We start from the raw sequence: 20,878 nt of genomic DNA, 5'->3' as shown, positions 1-20,878 counted from the left end.
AAACGATCTGGACTGCAAGGAGGAATTCATACCGGACATGCTAGCATGGAAGATTTGTTCATTTTCAGATACAGATACATTATACACTGAACAACAGCATAAAATAGTAACAGCTGTACTTACTTTATTGCTCAGTTGTGTGTTTTCAGGAACAATCAAAACATCATACTCTATTCCAGTAACTTACCTTCTTCTGGAAAATCCTTCCTTTTTGCTTGAGTTGTACTTCAGTGATAATTCTGTCAGACGTTTCATATAAGGAAAAACAAACAAGGAGGAAATACAGTATGTGACTGAGATATCAATTACAATCTGTTTTCATGGTGGAACACAACAATTTAGTGTTGGATGAATTGAATTTAGCGTTTTATATAAACTCCCTGTGTGAAGAAGAGCATATAGGCTGCTAAATATTACAAGCTTAATAAACCAATTTCCCTTCTGGCTCTGTTGTTTCACAGAGAAGTTGTAATATTATTTCAACACCTGAATACTAAGACAGCAAACTTGAGTTAAATAAACATCACTGTCTTACCTGTTAATTTTGAGAAGCATCTTATCAATTAATTGCATTTTAGAATATCACCGTGGGTTCTATTGAAAACCAGAAAGTGATTGATTTAATACAGGCCATGAGATCAACTGAGCAGCAGCTGAAACCTGCAATCTGCATGCCTTGGGGTCAAACAAATGCAACAGCCAACACATGCCTGCCTCTGACTAACACACAAACAGGATCTGACTACAAACAGATTTGTTACAAAATAGAGAAAATGAATCTGCATTAGGAACACTTGAAAAATCTTATGGTTAAATATCTCAGGGAATTGCTTTGCTGTAGCTTGTGCCACATCCAAAAATGATTAATTATCAAGAAGAGAAACGTATTATCAGTGGGTTACTTCTACAGGCCTTCAAAAATAACTGTCTGATAAGGGGAAAGTCACTCATAGACATGTCCCCTTATGGCAAGGGCTTCCAAGGGCTATTATCACTATGTTCATATTCACAGCAGATCACATGACTACTTGTTTATGAAAGGGGAAGCTGAGAGACGTATCGGTCATCTCAGATACAGATACAAAGAGACACAAATACGACTCCAGATGAATGCTAATGTTTTACAACAGGTTCACTATATCAACTTGCTAGAATGTGTTTACACCCTGTACTGCCCCCTGGTGGCCAAAACTAAATAAATAAAAATTAGGAAACCACTCATCCAGATACACTGAACTGGACTCCTAGTTGGTTGATATAAGATTATAAGCATAGAGGGCTGAGCCTGTTTCACAACGTAATCATTGTCTGTAGGCATGGTACAAACATTTCCATGCTTGGAAACAATGAATTGGAAACAATGTGACTCAATAGCTAATTACTATCATCAGTTATTGCGAACTGTACAAATATAGTGATACTTGGGCAGTTTTTCATTACATACAATATCAGGTAGCCCTCAGACATACTGGTGCTATCATCCCCAGCTCTCATATAGAAAATGTTCTAGGCAGTGTTGCTATTTATTCTTGCTTCTGTATCCATGGCAATAGTTAGTATGCAAGAGGCATAAATGAAGTAGGAAATTAAAATCTTGTAATGAAAATAAAATGTGTACTGGAACATTTTTGTTTTAGCCAGAGGGTCATTTCTCTAAATGGCTTCATATAGCACGTTCTGTAACATGTCAAGAGGTGCCACAATAAACAAATCCATGTTCTTTATTTACTCATATATGTATTCCAACATTTATAAGATAATACCCTGGGGTCTGAGTGACATCTTGTTTGGAAATACTGAGAGGATTAATACCACAATCCCCAACCTTGTGTTAGCTACAACTCTGGTGGCCTTACTAATCATATCACAGCATTAATGAAAAGGCTTTTTGAACTAGGAAGTAACAGCCGGAAAGCTGGGTGTTAGTCCATGGGTGGTCCATTCCCTCTTGGCAGCCATTCAGGCCTCGGGCAGGGTCATAATCTGATTATATTCCCACTTTAATCTCAGTAAACACACCAAAATGAATTAAACCTGACTCTTAGTGCTGGCCATGGAAGACATAAAACAGTCAACCAGAATTACCTTGATCAGGATATGGAAAACAAGACTTTTGAAAAGTCATTAAGAGGGTATGTGTCTATTTTATATATTCAGATTTATTTCAATCTAAACCATGTGTTTTAGCTTTAGTAAATCGGTAATAATCAATAATTATCAATCAGTAATTAATTCTTTCACCTCAAGATTTCTCTTTGAGCTTAGTGTGGGGGTGAGGATGGAGGGCATTGCATGTGAGAATACAAGTCCTACAGATTCAACAACATATGGATGCATAGACTTTAAATGTGACTAACAATGTAGGAAGAAAGACATGAGACCAAGGGGAAGAAAAAAAAGGAAATGAGAAGAAGAAAAGAGGAAAAAAACATGTTGACATCAAGAGAAAATAGCTGTGATGTGCAAAATAAATAATGGGGTTATTAATACGAAAGACTGGGATATGTGTCTGTTTATGTCTGCATGTACAAAGGCATACCATTTTCAGTGTGTTATATGCATGGGGGGGGGCAGTGCATGACAATGACAATATGAAAGTAGAGCTATAGATAAAAAGTTTACTCTTTGAAGCAGTAACAGCAACAACAACTTTCAATATTACCATAATCGTTACCAACTAAGTTAGTATGAGATGGGGTGGAGGGCCCCCCAGGGCAGCAGCCTTCCAGTATAGGCCCCAAGCAACACAGAGAGCTCCAGATGAAAGCCTCTAATGATAGTCAGCCATCACTTTTATCTGAGCTGCTCCCAAGCCATTCATGAGGGGGTCCACTCATCTTTCTTTATTGTAAGCTTCCATTTCTCCCCCTGTTTGGAGCCCAAGGAGGTGACATGTTTAGTGAGCACTTAGATCACATGGTAAAACATTTCTCTCTTGTTCAGTCTTCTATAACATCATCAAAACACCAAACAATGAGACTTCTTGTCAGAGCACTCACCCTGCAATATCAATCCAGACATTGGAAATTTATCCAAATTCGAGGGTAATCTGCATTAAAGCTGGTTTGCTTGCTTGTGTTGTATTTTATGTTGGCATTTTCTTAACTATTGATTGTTACATTGTTGCTACAATTACTGTGTTTCAAACAGGATGTGGTGAATATCCATGCTGACCAGTAGGTGGCACTGCAAAACCACTCTAGTTTGTGCGTGTGTCAGTACACAGAGCTGTGTTGCAGTAAGACAGTGATGCAACCTTTCACTACAGAGTGCAAGTGTTAAGACACTAAACCTTCATAATGAAAGAATGATACTATAGTAATGGTTGTGTGTGTATGCAATTGATGTGGTGTCACTGTCATAACTATCACTGGCCACAACTAATCTTCAGTCATCTCCATGCTGCACTTTACATTTTTAATCACAGGCAGATAAAACGAAATGAGAACGTTCTGTGAGGCTTCATTTATTTATTGTTTTGTTAATGTTTGTGCAAGGATAAGAATTACAAAAAATCTACACACTAGAGATGATAATATATCCTGTTCCTATCATACAATGTTATTTATACAAGTATCCTTAAACAGTATGTATATATTCATTCCGATGTACCTGTTACATTTTAAAGATATATTGATCATCCTCATAAGACGGACAACAAACATCACCAACAGTAAACGAGTTCATCTAAACACCCACAGAGCCTGAACTGACCATGTGCAATCTAGACATTATGTAATCTTCAATGATACTGATGTGCTATATCATGTTTCTAGTACAACTTCATCAAAATGAAAACACAGAAACTACAGATGCAGCACAGTTCCCTGTAGTGTTTATAAGTGCATTAGTCACTTGAATTGAAGGAGAAAGTTTTGCTTATTTGTTGAGGTAATACAGCTAATTTTTTTTTATTATAACGAGACTATATTATAACAACATTTTGCTGATTTTCATCTTTATTTCCATGTATTAGTTATAGGATTGGCATGTCTACAAATGTCCATAATAATTGTTCTCTATGTAACTGTGGTCTGGTTTCTTCTGCTGTCCACTGACGTAGGCTAGTCTGAGATTAATGAATGAAGGAAAAATATAGTTTTGGCTGAGATAAGTTTCTTGTCTCCTGTTATCAGAGTTTAGGAATTATGTTGCAGAATTGCTTGCCGGAAGTGACATGCAGTTAACAGTACAAATTTATCAAATATCAGGGCTTGTATGAGTGTCCTAATCTTGTGTTGTTGTTGATTGTGCTGCTGCACTGCTAACAGTTAACCTGGCCCAGTTCAGGTTACTGGCTGCAAACTGACCAGAATGAAGCAGCTCTAATAAATGGGATGACAAAACCGCTAGGAGTCAGCTAGTGCTTCAGTTTCCAACCAAATCACTATGGTGCAGTGATTTTCACTGGGACTAGGACTTGATTTTTTTTCTTGTAGAAAAAAGGATAGCTAGACAGGATTTCTTCATTTTGTTTGAAGCCATAATGTGTAGAATTATTGTATAATGTACAGCAACGATTAAATTATTCTGATGGCATATGTTTTTGTTTGTACAAAAAATTGAATGATGCTGTCTATGTGTTGCTTTGAACCCTTCAATCTCAGCTCCCTCTGTTTTTTATATTACTATTCAAGGGCTCCAACATGAGATGTTTTTTTTTTTTTTTGAAGTTCTACTCATAGTGACTTTAGCACAGTTGTAATTTCCTTTGAACCAGCATCTAGTGGCCATTAGAAGAACTGCAGCTTGGGGCAGTTCCACTCTGGGTTCACCATTCAGCCATGATCTGAATGACACTGTGGGACAAGGCTTCTCTGTTAATATAAATGGTGCCCAATAAATCACAGTCATAATAGACTACATGGACCACCAGCACAGACTGGATGTCTACATGATGTGATGAAATATTCTCTTGAGCGTTCCCCCGTAACAGAACAGGAAACCAGAGACAAAGTCCAAGCTCACAACAACTTTGTAACCTAATAACATTTCAATGAGATGTCCCACTGTCAGAGTTCAATAAACAGAAGTATTTTTCCAGTGCATCCCTTTTTTTTTGTCCAGCATGGCTATGCAGCATGGTAGCATTCTATAAAATAATTCTCATATATTTAAATCCTATTTCTGTGTAATATGTCACTGTAATACAGTACATCGACTTGTCCACCAAAAAGCCAACGTGTGGGCAGAAACCAGCAGTAGCCATCCTACGATATACAAGATTAGTGGTAATATTCATCATACAGACCAGGTGTCAATGTTTGCTTTGCTGTCAAAAAGAGGTGTAGGGGTGGCAATCACAATCACTCGGTATCCACAGTGTTCTTCATCCACTTGACTTGTGACTGACTGCAGCTACATGTTACCTTGTTTGTCTGAGGAGGAGGAGGAGGTGGATGGTGATGGGGAGGGAGCTTTAGGGAAGACCCTGTCAGTGGGGGTGATGCCTGGGCTGCCCAGACCAGAGGAACTAGAGCTGCTGGAGCGGTGTGGTGGTCCCTGCCCCTGTCCGATCACGGGAGCAGGCCGGACAGGTCTGACAGGCGGGGGCCTTAGAGGGGCACTCGGTCTGCGCGCTGACAGAGCAGGTTTAAAAGTGGTCATGGTCTCGGAGGAGGTGCTGCTGCTGCTACGTCGCTGGGCTGCATCCGGATCCCGGATCACCATGGTGTGGAGAGGGCTGCCAGGCGGATCCTGGGCTCCACCTGGGTGCTTGAGGGGCTCCAGAGTGTCCAGAACAACATCAGGGGCATGTTTGGCTACATTCTGTCGCTCCAGCTCCCTCAACTCATGGAGAGCTGTATTCATTGTTTTCTCTATGTCCTGATAAACATGAGCAGAAGGAAAAATAAGATTGAAACTGACATCAAATAATGAGGCAAGCACTAACTAAAACCACAGCTGTTTCTCTGGTGATACGGTAGACATTAAAAATGTACTCTATTTTTACATTTATTATCCTCCTGAAAATATGCAAGAATTAAATATTAATACAATATTAAATACGAGGTAAGGCAATAAAAGACTGCTTCTTTCAGTTCCAATGTGGTCCTAATCAACAAAAACAAAATAGAATTTTAAGTAGGGTTAGTGTATTAACAATACAGCAATTTACACAGAATTTCAGGCTACAATCAATTTAAAAAACAGGATAAACACTAATAATAATCTGTTACGTCGCTGACCTCGGCGAGCGCTTCAGCTTCAAGAGCTTTGTGGTCCCCCAAACTTGCATGCCGAGTGGTGCTGGGTGAAGATCGCTGAGAGTGGCTGTCGATGAAGGCCTTTCTGTCAGGATGGTTGATGCAGCCAGCACTGCCAAATGTGGTGAGACGCCGCTTCTCTGGACTGTCTGTTGGGCCCCTGCTGACAGCTATTTTGTGTGGGCTGCAGGGCCGAGGCATAACCCTAGGGGGCTGGTCTGGAGCTCTGGTGGGACTGTGACTGTCAGCACTGTTCCTGTGGCGTGGAACGGCAGCTCCATCTGATCGCACTCTCACTCTAAAAAGCGATAAGAAAGATTCATAATTTGTCCTTGGTTTGAATTTCTTGACTCTGTTCTCTCTCTAGTTTAACCAACCCCTACCTTCCCAATGCTGCTCCAAAGCGGTGCTCGGGTGTGTGTTCACAAGGAGACTGGCGTTCGTTTCGGGATGGCGCTCTGTCATCGTGGTGTGGTCCACTGCTGGCCTCGATATCAGTCCTCTGAAGGCTATCTGAGAACGCATCATCTCTGACATAGACAAACAGCAGAGGATAATTTTTTTCGATTGATGGTCTCTGTCTTCGGGAAATGCTTTTACTTTGAGAGATTGAACGTTGTGTTCGATTTCTTGAAGCTCATGCATGAATCCTTAACAATCCTGTCTATATTATCAATATTATCAGAGCAGTGAGCCATTTCCTTGTACAGAGAAAATTAATCACCACCACCAAAATTAAAACCTACTTTTGTTAGAACATACATCATTCTTACTCTTAATTTAGCTTTAATTTTGTTACCTACTCTGTAGGGCAGGGGGAGGTTATCAGGCAAATTAATTTAAAGGCTGCATTTAATGAGTGATGTAAGCATTTATTAAGTTTAAAAAAAAAAAATCCTCCTTCCTTACAGCTTTACAGCTAATTGCTGATTGGGGGCAATTTGTTTTGTTTTTGTTGCAACTAATTTTGGCATTAAAAAGTAAAAAAACACAAAGAAAGATTAGATCATTTTATTCAGACTAATCCTTATGAGGACACGTTTCATAAGGCCAAGCACAGAGCAACATAAATAATGACCAAGCCCAAAGAAACTCTGAACTAAGGTACTGACTCCTTGACTGGATCCCTCATAAATGGATCTTACTTACATGTCTTGCACCACAATGTACTGATGTGGGATCAGCCCATCCACACCGTTATGTCGGCCCTCCCACCAGTCCTCTGAGGCTCGCAGGTACAGTAACAGAGAGGCCCCCTTCTTGAACGAAAGCTCTCTAGGACTTCTGCCCACGTAGTCAAACTTCGCTATGGCCTCGATCTGCTCCAACTCTGCAACACAAAGAATACGACAGAACCCATTTTTAAAAACCTCAACATTTCCTTCATCAGCTCTTACAAGTACTGTTGTTGTCCTCACAGTGGACTGACGGCCTTTAGTGACTCACCTTCATCACTAGTGTTAGGGCCGGTACCGTTGTCTACCTCATCAAGAGCTCCTGGCTCACTGTGGGGGCTTTCACTGAGTGAAGAAAAGTTGAGTCAAACAGTCAGAAACAAACAATCTTACACGAGCGAAAAGTAGATTCAAGTTCTTATTCCTAAAGCTATATTCAATTTTGAAAGAATAGATTCATTTTTCACAAGTCTGCCCTAAAATGATACTCATACAACTAAAAAGAGTTCGTTATCTGTGCCAACTTCAAACACAAAACTTAAATAGAGAAAATAAACCATAAATCACTTGTCAAATGAAAGGGGAGACTCGTACTGGATTTTCCGTCCAAACGATAAACACACAGAGGGATCACATAAATATCATGGATGACTACAAGTGTCATGGAAAAAGTAATAAAGCATTTCATTAATTAATAACTAACTGTACAATAAAGGAATTTACAACTTACTTTATAATTTAGTCCATTATAAACAACACAAATTTATTACTGCCTATTTTTAGTTATGAATGAATGAAATGCTTTACTACTATTTCTGTGACATTTGGTCCTCCATGGAATATATATTTCTACTTAATGTGCTTAACACTATAAATTATAGTATAAAAACTATTTACCAGCACATGTTTTTACACCTGGCCCTGTACTTACCAGTACTCTTCCCCTCCAGCCATGCACTTTTCATACACAGGTCCATCCAACTCTCGCTGGGTTGGGAAGATGACCTCATGGTGGATGATAATGGTCTTAATGACCTCATTCACATGCGCCTGGCAGGCCACAGGGTCCTGGTCGTCTGGTATGGGCATCAATGTGGGGCCAAAGCAAATGGCCAGGTTGTAGGGGTCCATCATGTTCTCATCACTGTACTGTGAGAGACTGAAAAGACGGAAGCAGTAAGTATAACAAGATCAGTGTCGCACAGTTGAAATTTTGTTGTGAAGGGGCTTACTGATTTAGAAACGCAAACAGGTATCTCATGACGATGATCACAGGCCGCTGAAGAGTCACAATTATCTGCTGAAGGTGATGAGCTCTTTCTCCACCTGGGTCAAGCTCTAAAAACAAGAAAGTAGAGTGTATTGTAGAGTGAAACAATTATAGAAAAACTATATTGAATAAAAGCCTCTCATATTTCAGATATTTTCCTGAAATGTGACTCACTGGTAGTAGATATGAGGTCGAGGAAACGCTCTTTAGGGAACAGTGGGTTTTCCAGCCCCCTGAAGTAGAGCTTAAGAACGCCTGCCACTGAGTTGATGTCATGATCAGTCTGATCATCCACCAGTGGATCCTCCCCTATAGACATAACATACAGTACATGTCATCAAATCATTAATCATTCACTGCTATCAGTGTTCATGTAATATGGCACTGATGCATTTTTAATGTGTATTCCGAGTTGTGAGGTTAATATAAACATTAAAAGATCAGTTATGTTTCCTCATTTATTATTAGCCCAAGATGCTGATCTTATGTATTATGCATCTAAAATGGTTTACATGTCCATTACTAGGTTACATGTGACACACAGGCTCTTTATTTGCACTTTAGAGGCCTGTGGGAGAGACTGTGGTGTTTGAGGTGGGCAAAATGCAATTTAAAATCAATCAAGAGAAGATGGCCAAGCGCACTGGGACTAACCTCTTTCAAATGCATTTTTAATGTCATTGACTTCGACCTGGGAGCCCGGAACCCGAAATATACCTTGCTGCTGAAGACCTGTGGACAGGCAGAGGTGTTAGTGTAAAATGGGGAAAAAAAGACACCCACACACAAAACACACCAACCTTTCATTCATATCATTAAATTTTTCATATTTATAAGAATAGTAACCAGTGAATGGTACTAAATTGAAAGATGACCAAATATTCCTCGTCATACTGTATGTGTGCAGTGATTAACATCCTACTGACTAATGCACTTAGAAAGCAATAACACACATAAACAGATATGTCTTTGACAGCCTGTGTTATAAGGCTCTCTAATGTAGTTGTTCTTCATAAGACTATACTGTACGTTCATAATGTAGGACAGTACCAAACATCACAGACCATCTTCATCATTCCTTATACTCACGAAACAATTTGCGCCTAGCATCACGAATAATATAATGATACTTGATTTGAAAATTAAACAAGTAATACAAAATTAAGCCAGGCATGTCCATGCAAAATGTCCCAGATAAAGATCTTTCCAGTGAGCCACTGCCACGTCCCTCACTTTAGGTCTGACATTTGGAGTTTCTCATCCCCACTGATGTCCAAAATGACTGTAAACTTACAACCTACCAGGAAGGATCAAATAGCTCTGTAATGTGTAATAACATGTTCACAGAATCCCCAAATAACAGAACCACAATCTGAAACACAGCTAAGAAACTATTTGAAAGATTTTTGATTTGCAAATTGTCAAAAAAAAGTGTAAATATTTGTTCACTTAAAATGTTTTTCAGTTGTTGACAGCCCTTAAAAAGACATAATGGACAGTGCAGTGTCTTAAATTAATATTTAAGACTGGAAAGTCTAAAAATTCAGTAGCACTGATAAAATGAACGACTCCCTGACAAATTTTCAAAACAAAAATAGTAACTTATGAAGACAGACGGATAGACAAGGTATGCAAAAGTGCAGACACACGCAATTGTGTGCAAATTTGTGGAAAGACAATATATGAGCATGACAGGGACCTACCGTACAGATTGATGTATCGAATGCAGCTCTCAACAACCACTGGTATAGGCTGACCTGAGTCCTACAGTACCAGAAAGAATCAAATGATTATTATCCTGACTAAATTAACAGAAAATAACAGACAACAAATATTCATGCCGGCAGGATGTTATCATCCGAAGCCTCTAGAGAATTAACTTCACAGAGTTGAGAGAACATTGTTTATCATTTAATGATTATTACATAACTGATAAGCAGAACAAATTGTGTTAGTGTTGCACCAGATTGTATAGTGTTATAACTACAGTATTTTCACACATCAGGAATCCCAACAGGACAGAGGCACAGAAATGTTGGTTAGCATACTGAAACCAGTGCGATGATCCCGCCCTGCTATAAGACAGAGTACCTGACTCCTGGCACGGACATTCCGTCTTCCCCTGGGCAGAGAGCAGTAAGGCACGTAGACAGAGGAAGAGAAGCAACAACAACCACAACAGGTTAGTGAGAGAGACAGATCTTACAGAGAGAGAAAAAGAGGAGGCCTGGCCTCAGAGAATAGCCAAAGCATCAGTGCCTTGTGGGGTGTGAGACATGAGGACATGGCTCAGAGGGGAGTGTGTAGGAGGGAGGGTGCTATCCCAGACGATGGGAATGGGGGCTGCAGAAAGCATTTTTTTTCATCCAGAAAGGAATGTTCGACCGAGACTAAAACTCTACAGTTCAAGGCTGAATTATATAGCTGCAACTAGCAACTACTTTTAGTGTCAGTTAATCTGCCCGTTATTTTCCAGATTAAATGATTAATCATTTCATATGTAAATGTCAGAAAATAGTGACTTTACTTGATTTGTCTTTTTTTTTTTTTTTTTTTTTTTACACTCTAAATGTTAAAGATATTCAGTTTATTATCATAGAAAACAAATATAAGGAGAAAAATCCTCACAAGTTAGACACCTGGAACTAGGGAACATTTGGTATTTCTGCTTGAAAAAACGGTTTTAATAATTCATCAATTATCCAAATAGATGCAGATTATTTTTTTGCTGTTGACAAACAATTTAGGCTCTACAGGATTCTGATGTTTATCTCCACTGCCGTTGGTGCACACTCTGTCTGCCTGCCCCCGTTTGATCCAGCATTAGAGTGGCCATGTGTTTATTTGCATATCCTAACATGGCTGGTGCATGGCCAACTGACATACATAAAGCCAAATTCATTCAGTGTCTGGAGTATCTTGCAATGGTGCGGTGCTTTTAAAACAAAGCATCTTTAAAACATGTTTGATTTGTTTTCATCTGACCCTGTCTTTCTTAAGCTGGACGACTATGGTGACAAGGCAATGAGCAAGAGGAAAGTCAGTGCATGAGTGAGCCAACGTTTGGGTAAAAGAGTGGTCAAAGGCAAGAGAACCCCCAAGGACTGCCAGTGAGACAGCTGAGCTCATGGAGAGACAAAGAGCACAGATGGGCTAATACCTGAATGAAGGCCTCCATATTGCCGTTAAACAGCTTACGGTTAAAAATGGAGCGAGGTCTAGACTTCCGCATTCTCTGGGGTTTAGGGGGAAGAGTGGGGGGCCTGGGGAGATGGTGGGGGGGTGTACGGTTGGTATATGGTAAATATGAATAATAATGCAGTTGGTATAACTAGATATCAAAATACTGACATTTTTTTTTAGAACCTCCAACAAACAAAACATTGTTCAACAATTTGAGAAATATGCTTATTTGCTTTGTTTGACACCACTCTGAAGTCTGTAGAATAAATATGAAGTCACAGCCAACAATCGGTTAACCGATTAGCACATTAAAAACCAAAGTAATAAAAGTAATAAGAAATAAATGGCACATTGTGTGTTTACTAGCTGATTCCCCCTGCTTCCGATCTTTATGCTTAGCTAAGCTAACAGGCCGTTAGTTGCATCTTCGTATTTAGAGTACAGTCAAGACAGTGGTATCGATCTTCTACTCTAATTCTCTGCAAAAAAACAAATAAGCTTATTTCACAATATGTCACCATTTATCAAAGTCATAATAATAATTACAAGGATTTATAACACATAAAATTCAATACAAATTTGAATGAAATGTTCCATTGATCAAAATAAGTAAAAGCCAAACCCTTGTATTCAATTAGTCATGAGCCTGGCTTGTCAATATTTGTTTTCTAGTCAATTTTTTATTATTTTTTTCAACAGACAAGCAGCAGGACATTATCAATCTCACTGGCATTTCATTTCTTAGTGTTAACATACTTTTATAGATTCAAAGTAGGATAAACAACCCTGAGCACCACTTTCTCTAATTAGGATCCAATCCATTATCCAACAAATAAGAGAGAAGTGGGGACTAAACTCCTATTCCCACACTGTGGTCTCATTTCTGCCACATCCAGGGACTCAGGAAGGATTTTACACATCATCGCTTACTTTATTCACCCTCTTGTCACTGAACATCTTACCTTGTTGTTCCATATTCAGCCCTCTCCCCTAAAAGGAAAAAAAGCAGAGAAAGACTAAATTAGTATACGCTAGTTCTACAATCCCAGAAGTTGGCGGTACGGTTGAGTGCTGGCCGACTATACAAGGCTGGCAGATGGAGACGGAAAGGGGTGTTATGAGAAAACGGCATCCATTCAGACTGACTCAATGGGGTGAGCGCCATGGTTGCATTTGACTCACCGCCAGGCAGCGGTCATTCAGCGGTCGCCCTAGAAACAGCACAAGAGCCCCAGAAGGGGATGGCCTGTCTACTCGCTCTGCAAAGTGAAAACGTATCCAGGGGCAACAAGAGTGGGAAGCTGTGGGAGCTGATTTGTACAGTGTGATGATTGCATGATATCTGCACTACATTCGCACACACACACGTCTCACTGTACACAAACAAATTAAGGCCTCACTTTGATCAGTCAGTCAGAAATGTTTGTTAAAGGATCACGTCATGTGCAAAGCAGCTTCCAGCACAATCCTACTTTATGTCAAACACACATTAATTCCAGTCCTTGAGCAGATGCAGGCATGAGTCAAGTAGAAACACAATGACATAGAGCATATACATTTTTATGCAATCTTTTGGCTGAAGTTAATATTAAATATAACATCAAACATGAGCAAAGTGTAGCAAAAGAAATATCCTTCATGTACAGTACTACTAGTCCATTGTTTTTTTTTTCTCTTTTCAAATTCTGTGACCTTTTAGGTCCAAAAACTGTCAAGCTACCAAGTGAATGACAACTTCAGTATGACACAATTTTGTATTCTATTTTCAACAGATGGACAGAGCCCAAAATGGGTAATGTAGTTTCCCCAATCTCCATGCTGTAACCAATTATCTCATTTTCCGAAGTAAAAGCTTCTGTGTGTTTTGATAGATGCAGCTTGAGCACAAAATAGTTATTTCCATCTTTGTTGTCTAAAACCAAAGCTTCTCTCATTGAAATAATCAAATTCCACCATATGTACTCTTGTATAGCCATGAAGGTTCTACTATTGATATGCGCTATGTATATGCACACAAGAGTCTGAAAAACTATGACTAATCTATAACCAAAAGCAGATGCCCGAAAGATTTTGAAGTAGCAACACGGTTACATGGAAAGATAAACAGAAGAGTCGTCGTCACCTCTTTGGCTCAGGTTAATGTGTATGAAATATATATAAACAAACAACATGACTTAGCCTTGAACCTGTGACCTAAATTGTCAAGTAAATGACAAATTCAGTACAACATAATTTTGTTTTCTATTTCCAAAAACATGGAGGGATGATGTAAGAATGAATATACATGTATTTCAGATATATGCGATTTACTGTTTCCTTGTAACATCTGATGCAAGGAAAAGACTTAGAAACTCTTATTCTAGTCCTGATGAAAAGGTTTTCTATTATTCGTACTTTACCCACTTACTACTAAACTTAATGGGAAAGACAGACCCTCATGTATTACCACAACTTCCCACTCCACCAGTGTATAACACAAAAAAGTCTCACCTTCTCCTAGCGTCTGCTTCAGAAGGTCATGTTTGGCCTGCAGTTTGACAATGAGATTGCTGCCATTCAAGTACTCCTTGTATTTCTGCGGATGAAACAGTGACAGGGTTATCTGTAGTTACCCTGTATGCACTCCATGCTGCAGTGACTTTGCACCCTCGCTTGTCTGACGACTCACAGTGAAGTAGAAGCCCTCGGTCTCTTGCTGATTGGCTCGTCTCTTAGAGATGTTTGCCTTGCTCATGTAGGAGTCAGAGGAAGCCGATTTGACCGACTCTGTGGATTGGCTGTGCTGGAAGGCGTCTGAAACATCAAAGTCTTCCACGGTGAGCATGTCCTGAAGGGTCTGCATGGTGGCGTCGAGAGTCTTCCTCACCTGGCACACACAGCAGCAAGAACACAACTGAAATGTGACTTTATAGCCACAATTACAATATCTTTGTCACATATCATTTCACAAAATCCATTTGAAATTAATCAGGTGACTTCGATGCATGGAGAAAAAAAAGAGAATATTGTAATCATACCTAATGTACATATTTCCGAATGCATTTTCTCACTGTCACAAACGCGCTATATGTGCGAATAACCCAGCACAGTCTAAGATTATACCACTGCAGGCCACTTGCACAGCAGTTTGACAGACACACCGTAAACAACGGAGTAATTAGCTTCCTAGCATGATGCATCGTGACATGAAAGATTAACTATGCTCCTTCCACGTGAGGCAGACAGGAAATGGAGTGTGCATTTCCATATTCATGACAGACAGCCACTGACACATATACACACCCTGATGACCTTTAAACAGGTCTGTATGAGTCACAGTGGCCTTGGTGACTACAGACCAGGAGGCCAGGGAGCATGCTGAGGTGGAGCCCAGTGGGAGTGAGACCCCACAGGTCAGTGTCAGATTAAAGATGAATATAAATGCAGGGTGACAGTCCTCAAGAGCGGTCGCTTGCTGTCACGTGTTAGCGTGACAGATGTGAGGGTGATGGCTGCCAATCCCTGTTTAAAATATAGTGAAGCCAAAGGAGGCATTAAAACTCCTCAGGTGCTGTAATGAGTGAGAGGAATACAAGCTTGTTGATGAGTGATGCAGTGTAAGTGTGATCGATAGAGCTGTTCTGCTAGTTAGAGGGAGCTCAGATAGAAGATTCATATCACTCTCATGTCTTCAGAATAAATATGAAGCTACCACCAGCAGCTTGTATAACTTATTTTAGCATAAATACTGAAAACAGCGGAACAAGCTAACCAGGCTCTGTCCAAAGGTCACAAATGAGGTCTCCTAGCAACTCAAAAACTGAAAAATAAACACTTCATATTTTAGTGGTTTTATGAGCACTGCCCAATAATCTCTTATAAAACTGGAATTTTTAATTTTTACACTTTGGTTTTTATGTGGATTAAACAAACAGTGTTGTGGAGGTGCTGTTAGGTGGATTTGTTACCTTTGGACAGGGATGAGCAAGCTGTTTGTTTGCCCCTTCCAGTTTTTTCTACTGAGCTAAGTGAACTGGCTGTAGCTTCATATTTAGCAGACATTATTGTGGTACTGAGCATTCCACAGAAAGCTCACATCTATAAAACCTCTTAGACCTCAATGTCTGTTCGCAGTGTGTCTGCGATAGACGGCTCCACATGTAGAGCAGCAGATATGCATCTTTAAAACATCTTCCTGCTCTGCTGCATGGCCGTACTAGATTGATGGTTTGAATGATAAGACATTTGTTTAATGAGTATTCTGCAGTCATCTATTGGCAGGCAACGGCCTCTGCCTTTTTAGATTTCACTCAACAACTGAGGCTATTATGTGCACATCATGTTGCCCTGCAGCAAACAACGTTCATGTTTTTATATTTTTACTCCAACATTCACACTTTAACCAATTAATTTTCTCATTTCAATTTCTGTGCACTTTGGTAGATACAGCTGGAGCAGAGGACACATCTTTTCACCTCTGCAATCTGAAATTCTCCCCCCCCCCATCCATAACATTGTAAACATTAATACATTTTAATGATTTTTAATTTCACACAGCAAACGCCACATATTTAATGAGTGTGGCCACTGTTTAGATCATCATCTGCCAACTAATTGTAATCATGAGATGGCATGTGTCAAGTGCTGGGTGACTTATAACCTCAGCTAGAATGTCCTGGCAGACACCATGCTTTTACTACATACGAATGATTATCCACAAAAACTCTGAAAATAAAAAATTACGTAATGAGCAAAAGACAAAAATTAAGGACTAGTATATTAATATATAACTTTAGCCATCTGTTCCTCTCTCAGCAGCATAACTCTGAACAACACACTTGCAGTGAGCTTCCTTCCTTTTGAAATGAAATGCTGACACTGGCAACCTCCAGCCCTTTTGAGACCTGTGTGCACAAAACCTCTCACCTCTTCATTTTCTATCTTCAGCGTGGCCAGGCGAGACTGCAGCTGGTGGTAGCGCATCAACAGCTCTGTCTGGACAGGCTGCTGCGCGCTCACCTGACACACCTGGGATAAAAGAAGAAGGGGAACTTTAGCAGAAGGATTTAATAAAGAGATGAGATGGATTTTGAATCAAGAGTTAAGAGCAACAAACAAACCATCCCTCCAGTCCCGCCCTTTCTTCAGTGACTCACCTCATCGCCCATGTGTGGCTGATAGTCGAAGCGTGCTGGGGGACAGAAGATCTGGCTGTGTGTGTCCATAAATTTCAGCTTGTCTCCTCTGATGTCCATGGCATCTACTGCTCCCTCAAGTAAGTCCAAACCCTCATGGCGAGAAGTCTCCAGGCTATACTCTGCAGACAGGTAGGTTCTCATGGTGCGCGCCAGGCTTGCATGGTACCCTAAGTCACAACACTGAGGACAAGAAGTAAAGCATAAGTAAAGCCTACTACTGAAACTGACGAAGAGGTTGTTTGTTGTCAATATTTGCATGTTTGGCTCTGACTGTATTAACTTACATCTATCATATCTGAGACATCATGGATGTAGTATTTGGCCACCAAGGCATTGGTTGCTGCCAGATTGAGAAGATAATCGTTGCGGGCCTTTGTGCATTTCAGCTTGTTTTCAGAGTACTTGGCTTGTCTCTAGGGTGAAAAAGGAAGAGAACGTCTCATCAATGCAGAATTTAAAATGGATTCCTGATGTACTCAAAGAATGCATTACAACAATAAACAGATTTTATCTTATATAATCAGTCAATATGCATAATACTCTGCAGTGTGGAAATGGGTTTCTTGCAGCTTTAACTACATTTTCGACTGTCATTTGTGCGTATCCTGTAGCACATGCTCAAATACAAGGACTTCCTTACAAATGCATTTGCAGATTATTTGTACTTGAATGTGGATAAAATGGCTATAACGTAAAGCACATACACCATCGTTATGTGTGGACATGTCAACCAGAACAGACCTTCTCCTTCATTTTCTCCATCTTCTTGACAGAGCTTCGTCGCTGTGGACGTTCGTCATGACCGTAACGTAGCAGGCTGGTACTTATGTCATTGGCCTTGCCAATGTGCTTCTCCTCCTGTTTTTCCGCATCCTTCAGCTTGCTCTCAGCACTGAGACTCTCAGTATGGTACATGTGGTACGTCTTCATCACCTGTGAGAATATACGTCAAACATCAAACTCCACTCAGTGTCAAGGGCCCCACAGTCAAACTGGCAAGTGCTTTGTTAAAAGGAATGTGACTTTGAGGAGGAAAAATAGAAAAAATCTCCTGTGAATAACCAGTTAAGTGGATTCATTTGATGTTCTAAATATACACTACAGTCCTCTATTTACATCATAATGTGGACCACATTGTGGCTGATATCAATATAAACATCATCTTATTATTACTGATAACAATATCTGTCATAATGTGCAAAAGCACATGCTGAAATATTACATATCTGCTACATTTAACTGTATGGTAATATTAAGGGTGAAAAAAATACGGCTGACTTTACAATCTCCTGCCTTATTTTGTCACAGTTCAGTCCAATTCAAAATACTTCACACATATGAAACTATAGAAAACACAAAATATGATGCTCTAAAGATTCAAAATAAAAGGGAAAGACACAGGTTTAAGGGCAGTGGCCAAACCATAATTGAATGTCCCAGTGCAAGTGCATTTAAACTGTTGCACACAGTATAAAATGACCATCTCTTTTACTGCAACTGTTCACAAGTGGCTTCTGGAATTAAACTAAACTTCTTTCTGTTTGAATTATATGCAGGTGATCTAAGAGACATTCCTGATAGCATTAGCTTGAAGTAGTTATAGAGAACGTGTGTGTCATTTGGTAAAGCTTAGACACCGTTTTGAGAACCTGTCCAGTATTAAGCTGTGCTTAAATACTATGGTGTATTTCTCTGTCCTAAGTAACCCCAGAATATTTTTTTTCATCACACATGTCAACATTAAGCAGTGTAGTTTAGTCATTGTGCTCATGGGCGCGTCACATTTTGACTGACATTTCCAAACGGAGCTGGAGGTGTTGTGCTGTATGCGTCTGTCTGATGTGTCCACGCTCTTCTGTCTGTTTGGCTTCACCACTGCATTCTAGTAGGTTCAAAAAGATCCCAACAATGTGGAACAAGTACTGTATGTATCTTTTACTACAACCTGGGTTCATCATTCTCCTGATACACTGAATACACTCCCACTGCTCAGTTTGTTGAAGTGTTACTAAAGAAATCACATGTACAGTAAATCTTTAACTAGTAACCCCGACTCAACAGCAGAATTAAACAGCTTCTGCTCCTCCTTCACTCACTCTCAAGTTCTGGTTTCCTAGCAACCTTGACGGAAACGTGCAAAGGACAGAGAGACAGATCAGCAGGATAGGAAGGAGGTTACAAGGTTACACTGAGCAACCTTCCCTGAATGGATCCTTACCTAATTTTACATTAAACATGTAATGGACAATATAAACAAATTAGACAAGTTTCATTTAGGCTATATAACTTCATTCAGCCCAAATTTGAACAGACAACTGTTATTTCTGATACTGTCCGTGTGGGAGCTGCAGACAGGCATTTAATAATGGATGAAACAGAGAGAGGAAAAAAATCAATATCAGTATCGCAGTAAAGTGCTGTATAATGTTACATGTGAGAAAATTTCTCACGAGGTTTATATCATGCGAGTTCTTCTACTTCAAGTCTATTTGTGATTTGCTGCACAATCATGCGTCTCAAATAAAAAAAATTAAAAAGGAATTTGTGTGAGTGGTCAATAATCAAAATTTATACTGCAATTAAATAATTTTTCTATACCATTATGCTTTGGTACTTGCTATTATCTCTTTTATAAGAATCAACAAACACAAACTAGAATCAGAATCCCATGTGCAATTATGTGCAAAATTCAAAGATCACATCAGCCCTGAGTTGCTTACTGTTTGCCTTCACTCCATTCTTCCTCAGGAATCAAATCAGAACTTTAAATATTTCACTTATAAACATTATAGACTGTCAAATTATAAAGTAATTACAGTCTGGAGTCAGAATCAATTTCACAGAACCATGATAAATGTGTTGACTCTTAACTAAAAGTCCTAACCTTGCCCAAAAGTTTTTTAATTATCTTTGATTGATCACCTACAGTTAGTTTACCCCCAAACATTCAAGACGTGAGGCAAATTATTAAAGCAAGTAGCCAAAGGTGGAGTTTCACACATCAGTAAAACATGAAATAAAATAATTAAATAGGAAGAAGAGGAGTGTACACTGAGTATCTAAAAATATATATTTCTTATTCTTCTACATGGCAGGCCATGAAATTCAATTGTTGGATTCTACAGACCAAAGCTAGCCAGAATAACTGTCCCATCAATTTGCTGATTAAATATAATGAAACTACTATCAGAGTTTGTCAGTGTGACTCGGCACAAAAAAAAAATCAAAGAAACATCATGTAAACCTTAAACTGTAGTTGTATCCATTTCATGCCCGACCTTTAGATATGATGTACAGTATATTTAGGATCTTTTTCAACCTATAATTTAATATTATATATATAATTATATAATTATAATTTTATATTAATTTTTTTTTGTGGAATTACAGCAACGAATCATTATAGACTATCAGTGGCCAATAAGACCCTGAAGGCAGCAGTCTGGTGCGTTTGTGGTGTTGTGTCCCACATACAGCAGACGATATCACTGCATCAGTTCAGTTTCTTCGGCTAAATGAGGAGACATCAGCAGAACACAGCTGTTTTCTATCATCACCACCACACACACCATTTCTGTATGTTCGATGTCATGAGCGTACACGTGCTGGAGCGTCCTGTGTCAGAGTACACCATAACAATGGACTGATTGACATCTGTTGCCATAACACACAAACAGATGTGCGTGATTACATGTAAAATTAGCTGATAATATTAACAGACGCTCATGTTTGCTGTGAGCATAGTGCACCTCTGCAGCACAGACTGCTGAGTCCACTTGAAGCACAGCCAGGGGCGAGAACGCCCTCCCCTTCAGCTAATGTAGAAATTCACAGCAGGAGGAAGAATGCAAATTTTCTCCTATCACG

At 39.5% G+C, this 20,878-nt stretch overlaps 1 protein-coding gene across 4 annotated transcripts in view; it reads right to left on the bottom strand.

Moving 5' to 3' along the window:
* Window positions 1-3,450: 3,450 nt before the first annotated feature.
* LOC130181464 (SLIT-ROBO Rho GTPase-activating protein 3-like) overlaps window positions 3,451-20,878 on the bottom strand; it is a 31,279-nt gene continuing 13,851 nt past the window's right edge. Inside the window, exons 5-22 of one of the 4 annotated variants that reach the window (XM_056395704.1) lie at window positions 17,753-17,944; window positions 17,296-17,424; window positions 16,970-17,191; window positions 16,740-16,841; window positions 14,503-14,700; window positions 14,325-14,409; window positions 12,797-12,824; window positions 11,812-11,914; window positions 10,355-10,415; window positions 9,306-9,383; window positions 8,826-8,960; window positions 8,614-8,719; window positions 8,313-8,540; window positions 7,653-7,726; window positions 7,356-7,536; window positions 6,590-6,736; window positions 6,189-6,504; window positions 3,451-5,826 (exon numbers count right to left, since the gene is read on the bottom strand). In XM_056395704.1, coding sequence (XP_056251679.1) covers window positions 5,359-5,826; window positions 6,189-6,504; window positions 6,590-6,736; window positions 7,356-7,536; window positions 7,653-7,726; window positions 8,313-8,540; window positions 8,614-8,719; window positions 8,826-8,960; window positions 9,306-9,383; window positions 10,355-10,415; window positions 11,812-11,914; window positions 12,797-12,824; window positions 14,325-14,409; window positions 14,503-14,700; window positions 16,740-16,841; window positions 16,970-17,191; window positions 17,296-17,424; window positions 17,753-17,944 — 2,853 coding nt within the window. In that variant the 3' untranslated portion in view covers window positions 3,451-5,358. Of the gene's footprint in view, window positions 5,827-6,188; window positions 6,505-6,589; window positions 6,737-7,355; window positions 7,537-7,652; window positions 7,727-8,312; window positions 8,541-8,613; window positions 8,720-8,825; window positions 8,961-9,305; window positions 9,384-10,354; window positions 10,416-10,742; window positions 11,915-12,796; window positions 12,825-14,324; window positions 14,410-14,502; window positions 14,701-16,739; window positions 16,842-16,969; window positions 17,192-17,295; window positions 17,425-17,752; window positions 17,945-20,878 lie in introns of those variants that run through there. The other 3 variants (XM_056395713.1, XR_008829575.1, XR_008829576.1) reach the window with 3 other exon arrangements.

The sequence above is a fragment of the Seriola aureovittata genome, chromosome 2 (genome assembly GCF_021018895.1).
Source record: "Seriola aureovittata isolate HTS-2021-v1 ecotype China chromosome 2, ASM2101889v1, whole genome shotgun sequence".
Lineage (NCBI taxonomy): Eukaryota > Metazoa > Chordata > Actinopteri > Carangiformes > Carangidae > Seriola > Seriola aureovittata.
Note: the sequence above shows the minus strand (reverse complement) of the source record. Positions and strands in the feature narration are given on the sequence as shown.